Raw genomic sequence first — 15,194 nt, 5'->3', positions numbered from 1 at the left:
TGACTGCTCTAAACAAATGTGCTCTAAGCGAAGCACATTTAGCATCCCCATGGTTTCAGGGAGACCTGGGGCTTTTGGTAACCAGGATTGATCACCCCAGCCACGGGGCAGGAATGATCTTTCTGCATTTCTGCCCTCTTTATTGATTCCCACCCCTTACGAGAGACAAACATCCAGGCTGTCACTGAACTGAGTCCCAGAGAAACCAAACCCATCCTTCTTGGGGACTCCTGGATCCGGTCCATGCCTGCCCCTGCTCTCACATTCCTCTGAGGACCCCCCACTCCTGCCGTTTTTTCCTTCCTATAGACTGGGGTACCTTCCTCTTTGGGGGAAGGGGGCTTCCTCCTCATACCAGCTCACCATTCAGCCTCCAACCTTCCCAGGAAATGGGAACCACCTGGCAGGAGGATCAGATTCCTGGAAAGTGACGGGGCTGCCTCTACCCCACTGCCACCGTTATCCCTCAGTGCTCACCTTGTCCCAGAAGAGCGGACTCCCTCCATCGCTCAGGCCCGGGAAAGGCTGCTGGCTGGCTGGCTTTCTGGCTGGCGAAAGGCCAGGTGAAGATGGGGGAGGGCTGGGGGGAGGTGCCATGCCCAGAAAGGGGCAGGGGCAGGCCCAGGAGACAGGCAGTGAGAGTATTGGCTGAAGACCACAATATCTCGGTAGGGAAGGAGGGGCTGCAGGGGCTGCGGTATCTGAGGATCCCTGGTGGGTGGGGCCAAGGCCAGGGGCATCTGGGAAACAGACCTCCTTCTGAAATTCAAAGTTGAGCTGCTAAGATACTGGCTCCTGGAACCTGTAAGACAAAACTGAAGACTGTAGACGGGCATCCAAGGCTGCCACACTCTGAAAGGACAGCTTCCAGGTGAGTATGACATACTGCTGGACACATGGACTCCTAGCCTCAGTTTCCAGGATCTTTCTCACTGTCTTGACCCCCCAGCTAGCAAGGGGGAGGCCCTTCCCCTGGAGCCAGGGTGGTTGCTCAGGGACTTAGCAGTCAGCAGAGAGAGCTGGAGCAGGAATACACACCTGCAAAAATGAGGGGATGTCAAGCAGTGACCTCAAGGTCAGGACCTAGTTGGAAGTAGCTCTGCCACATCCACAGCAGCCCATGGCTGCCTGATCTATCCCTACCTGATCTCCCAGCTGTCCTGTGCAATCCTGGGTACTCCAGAAACTCCACATCTAGCAGCCCTCAGCCATCCCTTCTGGGCAGGGCTGACCTCAGGAGCCCTAGCTTTTGTTGGGACCAACATGGGATGAGGAAATGCTTGACTCCAGGTTCCCAAGCCCCACAGTGGTCTGTGGGCTCCCTTCTTCCCTGAAGGCAACCCTGAGTGCCCTCCCAAGAAAGAGATCCCAGGATTTAAAGTGTGACTTGCAAACTAGGTTACAGGCAAACTGGACTCACCTGTGGCTCCGCAGTTCTAAGGGGGAAAATTGGGGCAACTGAGTGTTGTTGGAACTAATAAAGTCTTCCTTAGGTCCCATGTTTATTATACCCCAGCAGAGCTTCCTCCCGACTGAGGCCATCCACTGGCGTGGTGTTACTAATATACGTTTATGCAGCAGCGTCTGCACACCTGGGGAGAATTTGCAAAGAGAAAGGCCACGTTCCCTTCCCCCCAGAAACTCATGGGATGGGGACAAGCAAAGGGAGAAGGTTGCTGGAAAGTTCAGGAGCAGATAAGGGAGGCCTTCCTCAGGAGGTCACCTGTGGGTGGAAACCCTCGAGTGAATGAGAGGGAAAGGCAAAGCTAGGGGGAGAAAGGGCAGGAGGTGCCTCGGGGTCCATGCGGGAGACGATGGGGCAAAGCAGGCAGGGACCAAGTCACCGCACATCTGGAGACGCGGGGGAACAGCCCCTCGCCCTTCAGGGAACATCCAGGGCTGGGCTATTCCTGGGGAAGAGGCGGCGGGGGTGGGGGGCGGGGGTGGGGGGCGGCGCATTTGCCCCTTCGTTCCGCGTTTCCGATGCATTTAATGGGTTGGTCCGCTGTTCTGTCTCCAGCCAAACGCTATGTGGTGGGCTCTGGTGCTGCTGCTGCTCCTGCCGTCGACGGCGCCGCGCCCGAGCCGGGCGGGGCCTCTCCAGAAGGCCCCAGTTTTCCAGCTCACTCACCAGGGTCCCTGGGGGAGCTGGGCCGGCAACGCCACGGTCTCGCCCTGCGAAGGGCTCCCCGTCGGGGGAATCACGACCCTGACCCTCGCGAACCGCGGCCTGGAGCGCCTGCCGGGCTGCCTGCCGCGCGCGCTGCACAGTCTGGACGGCAGCCACAACCTGCTGCGCGCCCTGAGCGCGCCCGAGCTCGGTCACCTGCCGCGGCTGCAGGTGCTGACGCTGCGCCACAACCGCATCGCCGCGCTGCGCTGGGGCCCTGGGGCGCCCGCGGGACTGCACACGCTCGACCTCAGCTACAACCTGCTGGAAGCCCTGCCGCCGTGCTCCGGGCCCGTGCTGCCCGGCCTCCGAACTCTCGCGCTGGCCGGGAACCCGCTGCGGGCGCTGCAGACCGGAGCCTTCGCCTGCTTCCCCGCGCTGCGCCTGCTCAACCTGTCCTGCACCGCTCTGGGCCGCGGCGACCACGAGGGCATCGCCGACGCTGCCTTCGCGGGGGCTGGTGGCGCGCCCCTGGCTGCGCTCGAGGTCCTGGATCTCAGCGGCACGTTCCTCCGGCGCGGTGAGTGTGTCGAGCCCGAGGGGCCGGCGATCTGGGGAGAAAGGGCTGTGAACTTCCTCGAGGGGCGCTGCCCCTGGCGCCTGCTCACAAGACCACACAAAAAGACCCGCCCCGAGATTCCCCGAGCAGAGGGCACCCTGTTCGAAGCGCTGCACCAGGCTTCACTCCTTGAATCCCAAGAGGTGGGGACGATTATCTCCGTTCTGCATGTGAGGGAACCAGGGCACAGAGAAAGGGGAATGGCTGGCCCGCGGCCTCCCAGGTCATTAGCGGTGCCTCCACATCCGAACCCAAGCGTTCTGGGTCCAGAGCCCACACTTTTAGCCTCTCTGTTCTGCTCCCCAGCAGAGCTGGTCAATGCTTGTAGAATGGGGAGTGGATGCAGCGCTTTGGGGCTGATGAATGGAAGAACTTGGTACCAAACATTTAGTTAACGTGAAGCACCTGATGCTCAGAGGATGCCTTCATTGATTTCTATTCAGTTGGCTAAAACTCTTTCTGTGAATGTTGAATTCTTCAATAAGACACAGGAGGGAGGTGAGAATACCTGTTTTCCTGTACTTGGCATGTTCTGACTCTGATTCACAAGGTTGGTGTTATTTTTAAAAAAACACTTCTCATCTACACAGTAAGTCCCCTACATACGAAGGAGTTCTGTTCCTAGAACGTGCTCGTAAGTCCAATTTGTTGGTAAGCCCAACAAAGTCAGCCCAGGTACCCAACTAACACAATCGGCTGTATAGTACTGTACTGTAATAGGTTTATAATACTTTTCACACAAATAATACATAAGAAACAAACACAAAAAATAAAGAAAACATTTTTTAATCCTACAGTACACTACCTTGAAAAGTACAGTAGTCCAGTACAACAGCTGGCATACAGGGGCTGGCATCGAGTGAATAGGAAAGAAGACTCACTGACTAGAGGAGGGAGAGGAGGTGGGAGATGGTAGAGCTGAAGGGTCGCCAGCAACAGGAGATGGAGGGCAAGCTGCCATTTTACTCACGCCTGATGTTGATGGCACAGGTTCTGCTTCCTTGCTGGATTCAGTTCTGTCTACCCTCTTAAAACAAAAATCCAGTGATATCTGAGTATTAGCTCTTTTTTTCTTATCATAGATGACATGGTAGTACTGGATTGCATTCTGAATGGCTGCTGCAAACTTCACGTACTGTTCTACACATTCCAGTCCTGTGCCTCAAAAACCAACAGCGCCTCCTCAAATAGAACTAACTTACATGATTGGACATGCGAATGCATGTTCGCATCTTTGAAAGTTCACAACTTGAATGTTCGTATGTAGGGGACTTACTGTAATCACCTGTTCCACCACCGACAAGAGAACAAAGAACAGGAAACAGGAGAAGGGGCACGTTCTCCATTTACTAGGAGAGCCACGAAATGAGGTTCCTGGGCCTCCTCCTGCCTCACTCCTCCTCTCCTTCCTTACATTCCTCAAAGGTTTCCCTTGCTCCTAGTAGCCACCAGAGTAAAGGCTGGGACACTTCTGTGTGGGGTTTAACAAGAGGGTGGGGCAACAGTGGACTTGGAGACAGTGTCCTGGGGTCAAGCCCCACCCTGTCCCTTCCCCACTGTGTGGCCTTTCGCCAGTCATTGTCCTCTGGGGCCTCAGCCACCTGGGGCTGGAAAAGGAAGAACTGGTCATCTCCGAGGGCCCTTCCAGCTGAAATGGCTCATGCTTCTGAGATTCCCAAAGCTGCCCGCTGTACCCATGCTCTGCAATGACCTTCACCACTCACCTTGTCACTCTCGTTGTTTCCTTAATCCTGTGCCGGCCTCCTGGGTTTATGCCTTCCCAGGTAGTGGGCAGTTTCCCCTCTGTGTTTCAGTTCAGTCTGGGTGGATCAGAGACCTGCCGAAGCTCACGTCCCTCTACCTAAGGAAGATGCCCAGGCTGAACAGCCTGGAGGGGGACATTTTCAAGATGACCCCTGACCTGCAGCAGCTGGATTGTCAAGATTCGCCAGCACTTACCTCTGTCCATACACACATCTTTCAAGACACGCCTCTCCTACAGGTCCTTCATTTCCAGAAGTAAGTGTTCCTGAAGCACGTGACTGAGTTTTGCCCAGTACACTAAGTTGAATAGGCATAACTATTTTATAGGATAAACCAGACCTTACTTTTCCTTCCATTGCTCCTTCAAGTCCTCGCTGGGGTCTTGTTCCTCTTCATCCTTCGGGTGATATGGTGGGCACATCCTAGAGAGTCCATCCAGCCTAAAAACCAAGCAAATCAGTCCTGTCCAGAGTGATGTTAAAACTTCAAACTCTCATGCATGTTAAGTTTCCTTTAAGCCCAGGATGAGAAACTTGCAGTGGGAAGAGGAGTTGAGGGCATCAGGGTCTTCTCTATTTCTCCATCCACCTGCTTCCCCATGTGTTTATGCAAGTCAGCAGCCCCTTCCAGGGCTTGAGCAGGTCCTACTTGCACTGGGACCTGGGGATGGTGCCGTCTGGCTCAGTGGATGTCCCAAGTGTCACTATATCCACCCTCCTTCCCAAGAGCAACTACTGTCCTGACTTCTAGCAGGAAGGGCGACGTCCCTTTGAAGATGATCCCAGGCCACCTCCTTTCCTGTGGGCCCACAGCTGGGCCCTGGGAAGCAAGCACTGTTGCCCCACCATCACTCTCAACGTAGCCACTTCTCTTTTTTCTCTGCTAGCTCCAGAGTACTCACTTTGGGGCTTATCACAAGGGAAAATGACATAGAACATGCAAAGCACTTAGCTCAGTGCCTGGCACATTGTGTGTGCTCTATAACATTAGTTAAGATCATCACGGTGGTTGTGATGAAGGTGATATAATGATGACAGTGATGGTGGTAGTGGTAACTCTGATGATGGTGAACTGGTGATAGGATGGTAATGGTGATGACGATGGTGGCAGTGGTGAGGATGTGGATGAGAGTGATATCATCTCTGGCTCAGACTCCTCTTTTGAGCTTCAGACTGATGCAGCATTATTTAAGGTTATCAGGTATGGAACCAAACTGCCTGAGCTCAGTCCTGACACCACCCACCACTTACTAGCTATGTGAGTTGGGGCAAGTTACCTAATGCTTCTGTGGCTCAGTTTCCTCATCTGTGAAATGGGGATAATGATCAAATCCTCCCCCCACTGCACTGTTGTGAGAGGAAATGTTTTGATATGTGCCTAGAACAGCACCTGGCACAGAACAGGAGGTTTGTATTATTACTACTGGGCATCTCCACTGGATGTCTCATAGGTCTTTCAGGATCTAGCACACAGCTAGATACATGAGCCTGGAAATCATGGAAGGCCTGGGCTGGAGATCCCTAACTGAGCGCCCTCAGCACAGAGATGGTGGAGGAGGCATCAGGTGATGATGGTGGATGCTGATGGGGATAGTGGTGAAGGCACCAGTAACAATGATGCTGTTGAGGGCGATGGTGGTGGTGGTGATGACAGCAAGGCCCTTGCTTTCAGGGAGTGCACAGTTCTGTAGGCAGCGGACATCTGCCAATTGTCATGATATGCTGGGATCAGTAACAGAGGCACACACCATGTACCGTGTTATAAGGCAAGTGGGGTTAACGATCAGCTCCAGCAGACTGGAAGAAGAACATCATTGATCCATATCTTCAACGGTGAGTCCAAACTCACCAGGTGGAAAAAGGCAACCTAGACCCCAAGAAAAGCAGGCATACCTGGGTCAGAAGTGGTGGCTGCTTCCTCTCATCCCTACGCTTCTCAGTTCGCTGCAATCTGACCACCCACTTCAGCTTCATGATTGAATGGGACCAGTGGCATTTCAGCTGCTGCATCCAGTGGACACTTCTCTATCCATTGAGCCCCTTGTTGAGTCTTTCCTCCCTCTTGACACTCTCTCCTTGTCCTCAGGATGTTGCCCTGGTGCTTCTCCATCCTTTCTGGATAGGCCTTCGTAAGGTCATTGGCTATTTCCACTTCTTATAACTTTTTTGCATGTCATTTCTCACCTTACATGCTTCCTCTAGCATTGTCCCCACACCCTTGTCTGATGCCATAGGATTTGGCAAAAATGTGGGGTGTTGGTGACATTCATTCTCAGTGGAGCCAGATGGGAGTGGGTTGAAGGGTCAGTGCAGGTGTAGACGGATCTTAAGGTTGGCTCCCCAGTTACCAGGTCCAGTCTGGTCTCCATTCCCAATAGCTCCTGTGCCAGCCCTTCCTACCCGCCCTGCAGGGCAGCTTGATATCAAGTTCTCATCATTCCCTACCCCAATAACCAAGAGCCTTCTAATCGGTGACTCCACCTTCAGAGGCCCATATGTTAGTGCAGCAAGTCTCAAACGTTTCTGTGCCATGGACTCCTGTGGCAGTCTGTGAAGCCTATGGGCCTTTCTCAGAAGAATGTTCTGATGTACATAAAGTAGGGTACGTACGTAGGATTCCAAAGAAACCAATTATAGTTAACAAAATGTTTTTAAATGTATGTTTTAGGAATATATGTGTGCGGGGTGTGCTTCTTTATTTAACACCGTAAATAACAAAATCCAGCAGCAGGTCCAATAACTTCCATAATTTTGATGATTATAAATGACAGAAAACTACTGAAAAGTGATATGGACATATCTGTGATTTGTTGGTGATTCACCTGTGATTTGCTGCCTTCTTTCGCCACTGAAGCAAATGGTAAATTTCAGTTAGAGGTTTGTGAAAGTAAAGAAGTAATATTCTCCATCCAAGTTCACAGACCCTGTCTCCAAGGACTTCAGGTTAAGAACCCTTGTAACCCAGTCACCATATTCAGCCAAGAGATCTGTCTAAATTGTAATCTGATTGAGTCTTAAGCCAAATGAGAACCTTTCCATGCTTTCCGCGGCTGGAGGGAAAGGTTTAACTCTCTGGCTGGCTCAGCCCAGGCCCCCACTGTACCCCACTGTGCTCCAGCTGGGGGAGGAGCCACTCCCAGAAGGCTGGGAGCTCTCAAGCCTCTGAGGCTCATTAACTGCCCTCTCCCCTGCTGGATCCTCTTCCCTTCTTCTCAGCCCACCTTGCTTCTGGCTCTCCTTAGCTCACCCACAGCCTCCCCTGGGAGGCTATCTGTGATAGATGCTGGGGGACGTGTGCATGCCCTGGCACAGCCAGCACCCTCTGAAGAAGGGATGGCACCCTCCTGGCTGCTCTGCCCACCCGGCATGCCCAACGCCATCCACAGTCCTCTCCGACAACACTACATGCAGGAGGGAGACGCCTTTGGCAGTATTTCAGCAAAAAAAGAGAAAAGGGATTGTTTAGAGGGCGAGGGGAAACTTCTTCCACACTAGGGCTCTGTCAGCTCAGATGCAGAGAACACCTAGGTGCCATCATGCGCCAGGATGTGATGCAGGTTCTCCCTCAGCATGTGGATGGCAAATGCAGCTTGTCTTTATCATATGCAGGTTGCACTGGATGGCAGAAAGGGCTGTCAGATAAGGAAAAGACTCCTTTTCCTTATTTATAAAATGAGTGAAATATTGGGAATTCCCTGGCGGTCCAGTGGTTAGGAGTTGGCGCTCTCACTGCCGGGAACCAGGTTCAATTCCTGGTGAGGGAGATAAGATCCCGCAAGCACAGCCAAAAAAAGTGAAATATTATCTACCTCATGATCAATGAGATAATGTTACCTGAACCACTAAGCAACGTTACTTCCCCCAAAATACGGTAATCCTTTTCCTCTCCCCTTCAGGCAAAAAGATGAAGTGCTAAGTAAACTCCCATCCTAAGATTTCTACTCTATCTCTGTGAATCCTGCTAAAAGCGAGCATTTGCATATATATACCCATATATATGGGTACAGCTTAAGTTTCAATATAAATGGCACACACATATATTCAGTGCTCCACAGGGGATAACTGTCAGGTGCCCACTGGCCAGGAGTGTTAGAGCAGATCTGGGTGGTAGGTCCTTCCTTGCCCAGAACATCTGCATCTCCCCCAGAGCAGGAGAAGGTGGATGTTTCCCAGGCAGATGGAGAAAAGCCAGCCTTTGATCGGAAGAGGCCTGTAGATAGAGTGTAACTCCTGTTGCTCATGATGCTCAGATTATAACTGAGAACATGTACAAGAGGCCAGGAGACTCCAGGAGTTGAGACAGTTGAGGCCAAACGCTCAGTGAGGCTCTGGGCAGAAAAAGCGGAAAACCAGGAGAGGACCTGCCATTGCTAGGTGTGGTACATTGTTTGCAAAAATAGCCCTGGTAATTCCTCCCATCCCTGTAGACACACCCCTTTGCAATGTACTTTACAGCTCCTCCCATCAGGAAGTAGAGTCTGTTCTCCACCCCTTGAAGCTGGGCGTGGCCATGTGACTTGTTTAGGCCAGAGGGACATTAGCAAATGTTAAATAAGCAGAGACAAAAGCAGATGAGCAAGTTGGGGCTCGCCCTCTCTTGATGGTGGGGACTGACTGGTCCACCACCATGTGTGCAAGCCTGCGCTAGCCTCCTGGGTGATGAGAGACACATGGAGAGAGGTCCCGGCAAACCCAGCTGAGGCTCCATATATGGGAGGCCATCCTAGATCTTTCAGGCCCAGCTGAGCTGGCCCAGATCATAAAAATCACTGAGTCAATCCACAGAATCATGAAAAAGAATAAATATTTATTATTTTAAGCTAAGTTAGCAAGAGCTAACTGATACACTTCAGTGAGGCATCTTCCAAAGGACTGGTGTTGAGTGCCATCAGCTGCAGTTCAACTGCAATAGTATACGTTCAAGAGTGTTCTCACTAATTAAGAATTTCTGCCATTTCTTGTAACTGGTCTATAATAACAATATCTTACTTTAAAAAAAATATCTTTTATTTTATTACTTATTTATTTTGGCTGTGTTGCTGTGGGTGGGCGTTCTCTAGTTGCGGCCGGCGGGGCTGCTCTTCCTTGCAGTGTGTGGGCTTCTCATTGTGGTGGCTTCTCTTGTTGTGGAGCATGGGCTCTAGGCCCGCGGGCTTCAGTAGTTGTGGCACGTGGGCTCAGTCGGTGTGACTCGCGGGCTCTAGAGCGCAGGCTCAGTAGCTGTGGTGCACGGGCTTAGTTGCTCTGCGGCATGTGGGATCTTCCTGGGCCTGGGCTCGAACCTGTGTCCCCTGCATTGGCAGGTGGATTCTTAGCCACTGTGCCACCAGGGAAGTCCAACAATATCTTGCTTTTGTGTAGAGATTTATATTTATAAACACTTTCATCATCACAGACTCTTTTTGATATAACCAGCAGGGAGGATTGTCTCCATTTGTTACGAGGGGTGATACTGACTGGGTTAGGTTTGTATCCCTACAAATGAAAAAAAAAAAAAATCCAAGGTTATTAAGAGTTTGCTCAAAGCAATATCATCTAGCACCTAACAGAATGGATTTCCCATGATACCACCGTGGCTCTCTGGGTATAGTTTTGACCTGATTATAAAAGACTGACTTAATACATTTTTGTGCATTTCAGCTGCAACTTGAGTTCCTTCCCTCCTTGGAACCTGCATTCCTCCCAGGTCCTGTCCATCAGCCTCTTTGATAACCCCCTCACTTGCAGCTGTGAGTTGTCCTGGCTCCCCATGGATGCAAAGAGGATTGCCCTAAGCAGGTAACACATTTACAAAGCAGACGACTGAGGGGTGAGGGCCTGCCCTCCGGAGCTAAAGTTCTCACAGCTCATATCTTGCTCATGTAACCATGCTGGACAGGTTGGCAGTGCTGGGTGGGGCGGCCGTTCCCCATGTAGTCACACTCAAGAACCCAGGACATAGAGGCTCTACTTCCCTCCCAGCCAGCCAGAGGGGCAGAGAGCGTGGAGGACCCCCCGACTCAGGAGGTTTTAATGGGCCAGGCCAGGAGGTGGAGCTCACCACCGTCACTCACATCCCATTGGCCAGATGTCACTTAGCAGGCCACGCCCACTACAAGGGAGGCTGGGAAATGTAGTCTAGCTGTGTGCCCGCTAGGAAAAGAAAGTGGGAGAAGTGAAGAGCTAGCTTGTCTCTGCTAAAGCGGAGTTATCATTGCTTATTTTACAAACAAGCGAATTGGGGCCCAAGGAAGAGAGGTACTTGCTTAGATTCACGTAGCCGCTGGGTGGAGGAGGCAGGATCTATATCGTCTTCCCAAAATGTGCTCTTAACCACTGGGCCCCACCGAGTCCCCAGAACGGGGCCTGGCCTCTAAGTCCAGGGCCAGTGGGCTTATAGAGCTCTCTCGTGAGACAGGAGAAAAAGAATTCCTATGGAGACTTCCCATTGGCTGCTGGCTGGAGAATGTTTTGCAGTGGGGAGCCGTGCCCAGGCCGGCCACCAGGAGAGGATGGGGGCTGGGGACACCTCTGGTCTTGAGCACCCTCAAACCACCTTCACCAGCTAATCTGTTCTCCTTGCAGCTCACTTTGAGAGCCCTGTCCTGTGGGGTTCTTTTCTCACCTCTCACGCAAGCCTGGATATCAAGTGGGGCTCAGCCTGCCCCCCTGACCCCTTCATGTTGCCTCTGGCACCCAGGCCCTTTGCAGTGAAGGGTCTTGCTCTGGTATGAATGAAAAGGTTGAGAGTACTTACTACCGTTGATTTTGGCTGTGACTTAACCTCTTTGTGCCTCTACCTCCTCATCTGTAAAATGGGGATAATAGTGCCTACTTCATGAGGTAGTGCAGACTAGATTGGTTCCTACAGTGAAGTGTTAGCAATAGTCCCTAGCATGCAGCGAGCACTCAAAAATGTTAGCTAGGATGAGTATTGTTATCAGTACTCACCACTAGGAGGCAGACAGGTGAGAATAAGATGGCAGACCACACTTAGAGCATCTGGACTGCCCCTCACCGGGCTCACCCTGGGTTTTGGCTCTGCATTTACTAGCCACGCTCTCTTGGGCAGTTCGTCCCTCTTTCTGAGTTCCCATTTTCTTCTCTGCACAATGGGAGTGATGAGGGGAGCCTCCTACACAGGTTGCCCTGAAGGGCACTGGGGTGACCCATGTTGCATGTGTACCACATGGTACCTGTCAGATGTGTCACAAGGATTGGGAGAGGGATTATCTGCACTGAGGACTCAAAGCCCAGCACAGAAGCGGCCCTGATGCCAAATACCTTCTAACCAATTGGCCTCCCCTCTAGGGCAGCAGACACTGTGTGCACACCAGCTGCAGGATCCGGTGGCACCTTCTCAGCCCCTCTTTTGCTGTCCCAGCTGCCAAGTGTGTGCCGTTCGGACCAAAACACCGCCTTCCTTGATTCCAACCCACCCTCCTCAGTCTTCTCCACCCACACACCATCTACACAGGGTCCCTCCACCCTGCGGAGCACAGTCCCCTCTACCCAATCTGCGGGAGGCCGACAGAGTGTCGTCACCAAGGCGCCCTCCCTCCCTGTGGATTCCCCCACACGAGCGGCGGGGCCACGGCACAGCCTTGCCGAGGACGGGGCCGTTCCCTCCACTACTGTCTCTCCAGCAGGTGCCAGCAACTCTGGCAGCGCACCTAGGGCTGCGAGCACAGCCGGGACGGAGCACCAAGAAGAACATGCTGCCCGGCTTGTCCTGGAACCTACTATCTCAGCTGCCTCCACCCCATGGGCCAGCAAACACCCTGGTCTCTCCCCTACCTCCTGGAACCCAGGGAGCACGCCTCAGCCCGCCCCGGGGACACGGGCCACCCCGCGGGCTCCCCACCCGCCTCCTTCCGAGGGCGGGATTCCGGTCCTGCTGCTGGACGACTCCAGTGAGGAGGAGGAAGAGAGTGGGAAGGAGGAGGTGCGGGCGCCGGCCCGGGATGAGCCCTGCGATTACCACCCCTGCAGGCACCTCCAGACGCCGTGCGCAGAGCTGCAGCGGCGCTGGCAGTGCCGGTGCCCCGGCCTCAGCGGGGAAGACACCCTCCCGGACCCCCCCGAGCTGCAGGCGGTGGCCGAGACCACTGACACGTCGGCGCTAGTGCGCTGGTGCGCCCCCAACTCGGTGGTGCGCGCCTACCAGATTCGCTACGCGCCCGAGGGCCGGCCGGGGAACCAGTCGGTGGTGGGGGACGTCTGCGCCACCGCGCGCCAGCACGCCCTGCACGGGCTGTCGCCAGCCACCGCCTATCGCGTGTGCGTCCTGGCGGCCAACGGCGCGGGCCTGAGCCGGCGTGGGGCGTGCGCCGCCTTCAGCACCGGGCGCAGCCCAGCGCTCGTCGCGGCCGGGCTGGGTGCCGCGGGCGGCCTGCTGCTCGTCAGCACCGCGCTGCTGGCCGCCGACCTCTGCCGCCGGGGCCGGACGCCACGCTTCCCGAACCGCCGCACGCAGCTGCTGGCCTACCGCAACCCCGCCTTCGCCGCCGAACCCGCGCCGCCCGCCCCGGCCTCTCTCCCGCGGGCGCGCGATCGCTGAGCACCCGCCGCCTGCGCGAGGAGAAGGCGGTACCCGGGTCCCGAACGGCCAGTCGGCCCCGAGCGTCTCTCCCTCGGGCGAGGCCCGCGCTCCTCAGGCACACGTGGCACTCCCCGCGCTGAGTTCCTCATCCCCGGGAACCTCTCTGCCTTCCCTTCCTGCTGCTTCTCTCTGTTCCCAGAAACGTGATGGTTCATGCTGCCGGGCATCCCTGTGTGTGGTTTTATTGGGGTTTTTCAGAAGTCAGTGCCCCTCAACGTCCGGTAGAATAAATAGAATTGTGTGTGGAAGTAGGAAGAGAGAAAACAAATGGCGCAATGCGGCCGCTTTTCTCATATTGGAAGCGACATCCTCAGGTCATTTCAGAGAAGTTCCCTCATGGTCAAGCTCTGGCTAAGGGTCCTGTTATTAAAGGGAAGGACTCCAGTGGATTCTCATCACCCCCTCCCCCCCACAGTGGATTCTTAACCTGAGAACCGGTTATGTTCCCTGAGGCCTTGCGGGTTCATTAGTTCATTTCAGGGTACAGTAGCAGGTGTGCTTCTAGCTTTAAACCGCAGTCTTCCGGGAACATCTGTGAAACACGGGGAAGGCTGTCCTTTCAAACTCAGTTTTTGCTGCTTTTCACCTATGTGAACTCCTTTTTTAAGGAAGCATAATAATAAGCTCACTTTCAGGAAACTTTTTTTTTTTTTTTTTTTTTTTGCGGTACGCGTGCCTCTCACTGTTGTGGCCGCTCCCGTTGCGGAGCACAGGCTCCGGACGCGCAGGCTCAGCGGCCATGGCTCACGGGCCCAGCCGCTCCGTGGCATGTGGGATCTTCCCGGACCGGGGCATGAACCCGCGTCCCCTGCATCGGCAGGCGGACTCTCAACCACTGCGCCACCAGGGAAGCCCCAGGAAACTTTTTTTTTTTTTTTTTAAGAGAGAGAAGAAATAAACGGAAAACCTCAAGGCTCTGGCAAGAGGCCAAAGCATTTCTCTGCTCAAATTGCGTCAAACTTTTTTTGTATTATTCATATCTGACTGTGGGCTATGTCTCACTACACCTTTTTTTTTTTTTACTTCTATACAAACTTAGGGGGGAAAATGACTTTATTAAAGTGGGGGTCATATATCTAGATTTTAATTTTCTACGTTAGCATTTATGTAAGTTTCCTGTGGCCACCGTAACAGGTTACCACAAACTGAGTGGCTTGAAACAACAGAAGTTAATTCTCCTACAGGTCAGGCCAGCCAGAAATCCGCAGTCAAGGTATTAGCAGGGTTGGTTCCTTCTGGAGACTGAGGGAGAACTATTCCATGCCGGCCCCCCTCCCCCTACTGCCCCCACCCCTCCGCCCCAGTGTCTGGTGGAAGCCAGCAATCCTTGGGTTCCTGGGCTTACAGGTGCATCACTTTTATCCATGCCTCCTTGTCTTGTGACAGTCTCTGTCTCATGTGTCTAAACACCCCCGCCCCCTTTTTCCATTCTTTTCTCCAGGCTTATTGAGATATAATTGACATATAACATTGTTTAAGGTATACAATGAAATGATTTGATACTCCTATATATCGAGAAATAATTAAAATAAGGTTAGTGAACACGTCTGTCACCTCATATAGTTATCCTGTGTGTGTATATGAGTGTATGTGTGGTGAGAACTTTTAAGATCTTAGCTACTTTCTAATAGTACGGTATTGTTAACTGTAGTCATCATGAACTTGTAACTGGAAGTTTGTACCATTTGACCACCTTCACCCATTCTCCACCCCAACCCCCACCCTTAGGGACCACCAATCAACTCTGAGTTGGTTTTTTTAGATTTCACATATGAGATCATACTGAATTTGTCTCTTTTTTCAGTTAGTATAATGCCCTCAGGGTCCATCCATGCTGTTCCAAATTGCAAGATCTTTCTTTTTTATGGTTGAATAATATTCCACTGTATATTTACTTTTTCTTTATCCATTCATCCACTAACACTTAGGTTGTTTCCATGTCTTGATTACTGTAAATAATGCTACAATGAACATGGAGGTGAAAATATCTCTTCAAGATAATGATCTTATTTCCTTTGGATATGTACCCAGAAGTCAAATTTCCCTCTTCATATAAGGACACTAGGCAGTGGCTTAAGGCTCACCCAAATCCAGTATGACCAGCCTAACTTGATTACGTCT

General features: G+C 52.7%; 2 protein-coding genes across 2 annotated transcripts in view; one reads left to right on the top strand and one right to left on the bottom strand.

The window, feature by feature from the left end:
* Positions 1–1,975: 1,975 nt before the first annotated feature.
* On the top strand, positions 1,976–14,484 carry LRRN4 (leucine rich repeat neuronal 4). The gene is made up of 4 exons (XM_082645686.1): positions 1,976–2,690; positions 4,544–4,748; positions 10,133–10,270; positions 11,783–14,484. The coding sequence occupies exons 1-4, from the start codon at positions 2,030–2,032 to the stop codon at positions 13,029–13,031; spliced, it is 2,253 nt and encodes a 750-aa protein (XP_082501812.1). The 5' UTR covers positions 1,976–2,029; the 3' UTR covers positions 13,032–14,484.
* CRLS1 (cardiolipin synthase 1) overlaps positions 9,283–15,194 on the bottom strand; it is a 29,486-nt gene continuing 23,574 nt past the window's right edge. Inside the window, exon 7 of the mRNA XM_082645687.1 lies at positions 9,283–9,967. Coding sequence (XP_082501813.1) covers positions 9,706–9,967 — 262 coding nt within the window. The 3' untranslated portion in view covers positions 9,283–9,705. The remainder of the gene's footprint in view (positions 9,968–15,194) is intronic.

Source organism: Mesoplodon mirus (assembly GCF_964341445.2).
Source record: "Mesoplodon mirus genome assembly, chromosome: 15".
Classification (NCBI taxonomy): Eukaryota; Metazoa; Chordata; class Mammalia; order Artiodactyla; family Ziphiidae; genus Mesoplodon; species Mesoplodon mirus.
Note: the sequence above shows the minus strand (reverse complement) of the source record. Positions and strands in the feature narration are given on the sequence as shown.

Excerpts from the sequence above, each read along its gene's own strand:
- LRRN4 (XM_082645686.1), top strand. The coding sequence starts at position 2,030 with ATGTGGTGGGCTCTGGTGCTGCTGCTGCTCCTGCCGTCGACGGCGCCG. Across the intron at positions 2,691-4,543 it reads CGGCACGTTCCTCCGGCGCG|TTCAGTCTGGGTGGATCAGA; the intron begins GTGAGTGTGTCG and ends TCTGTGTTTCAG. Across the intron at positions 4,749-10,132 it reads CAGGTCCTTCATTTCCAGAA|CTGCAACTTGAGTTCCTTCC; the intron begins GTAAGTGTTCCT and ends TGTGCATTTCAG.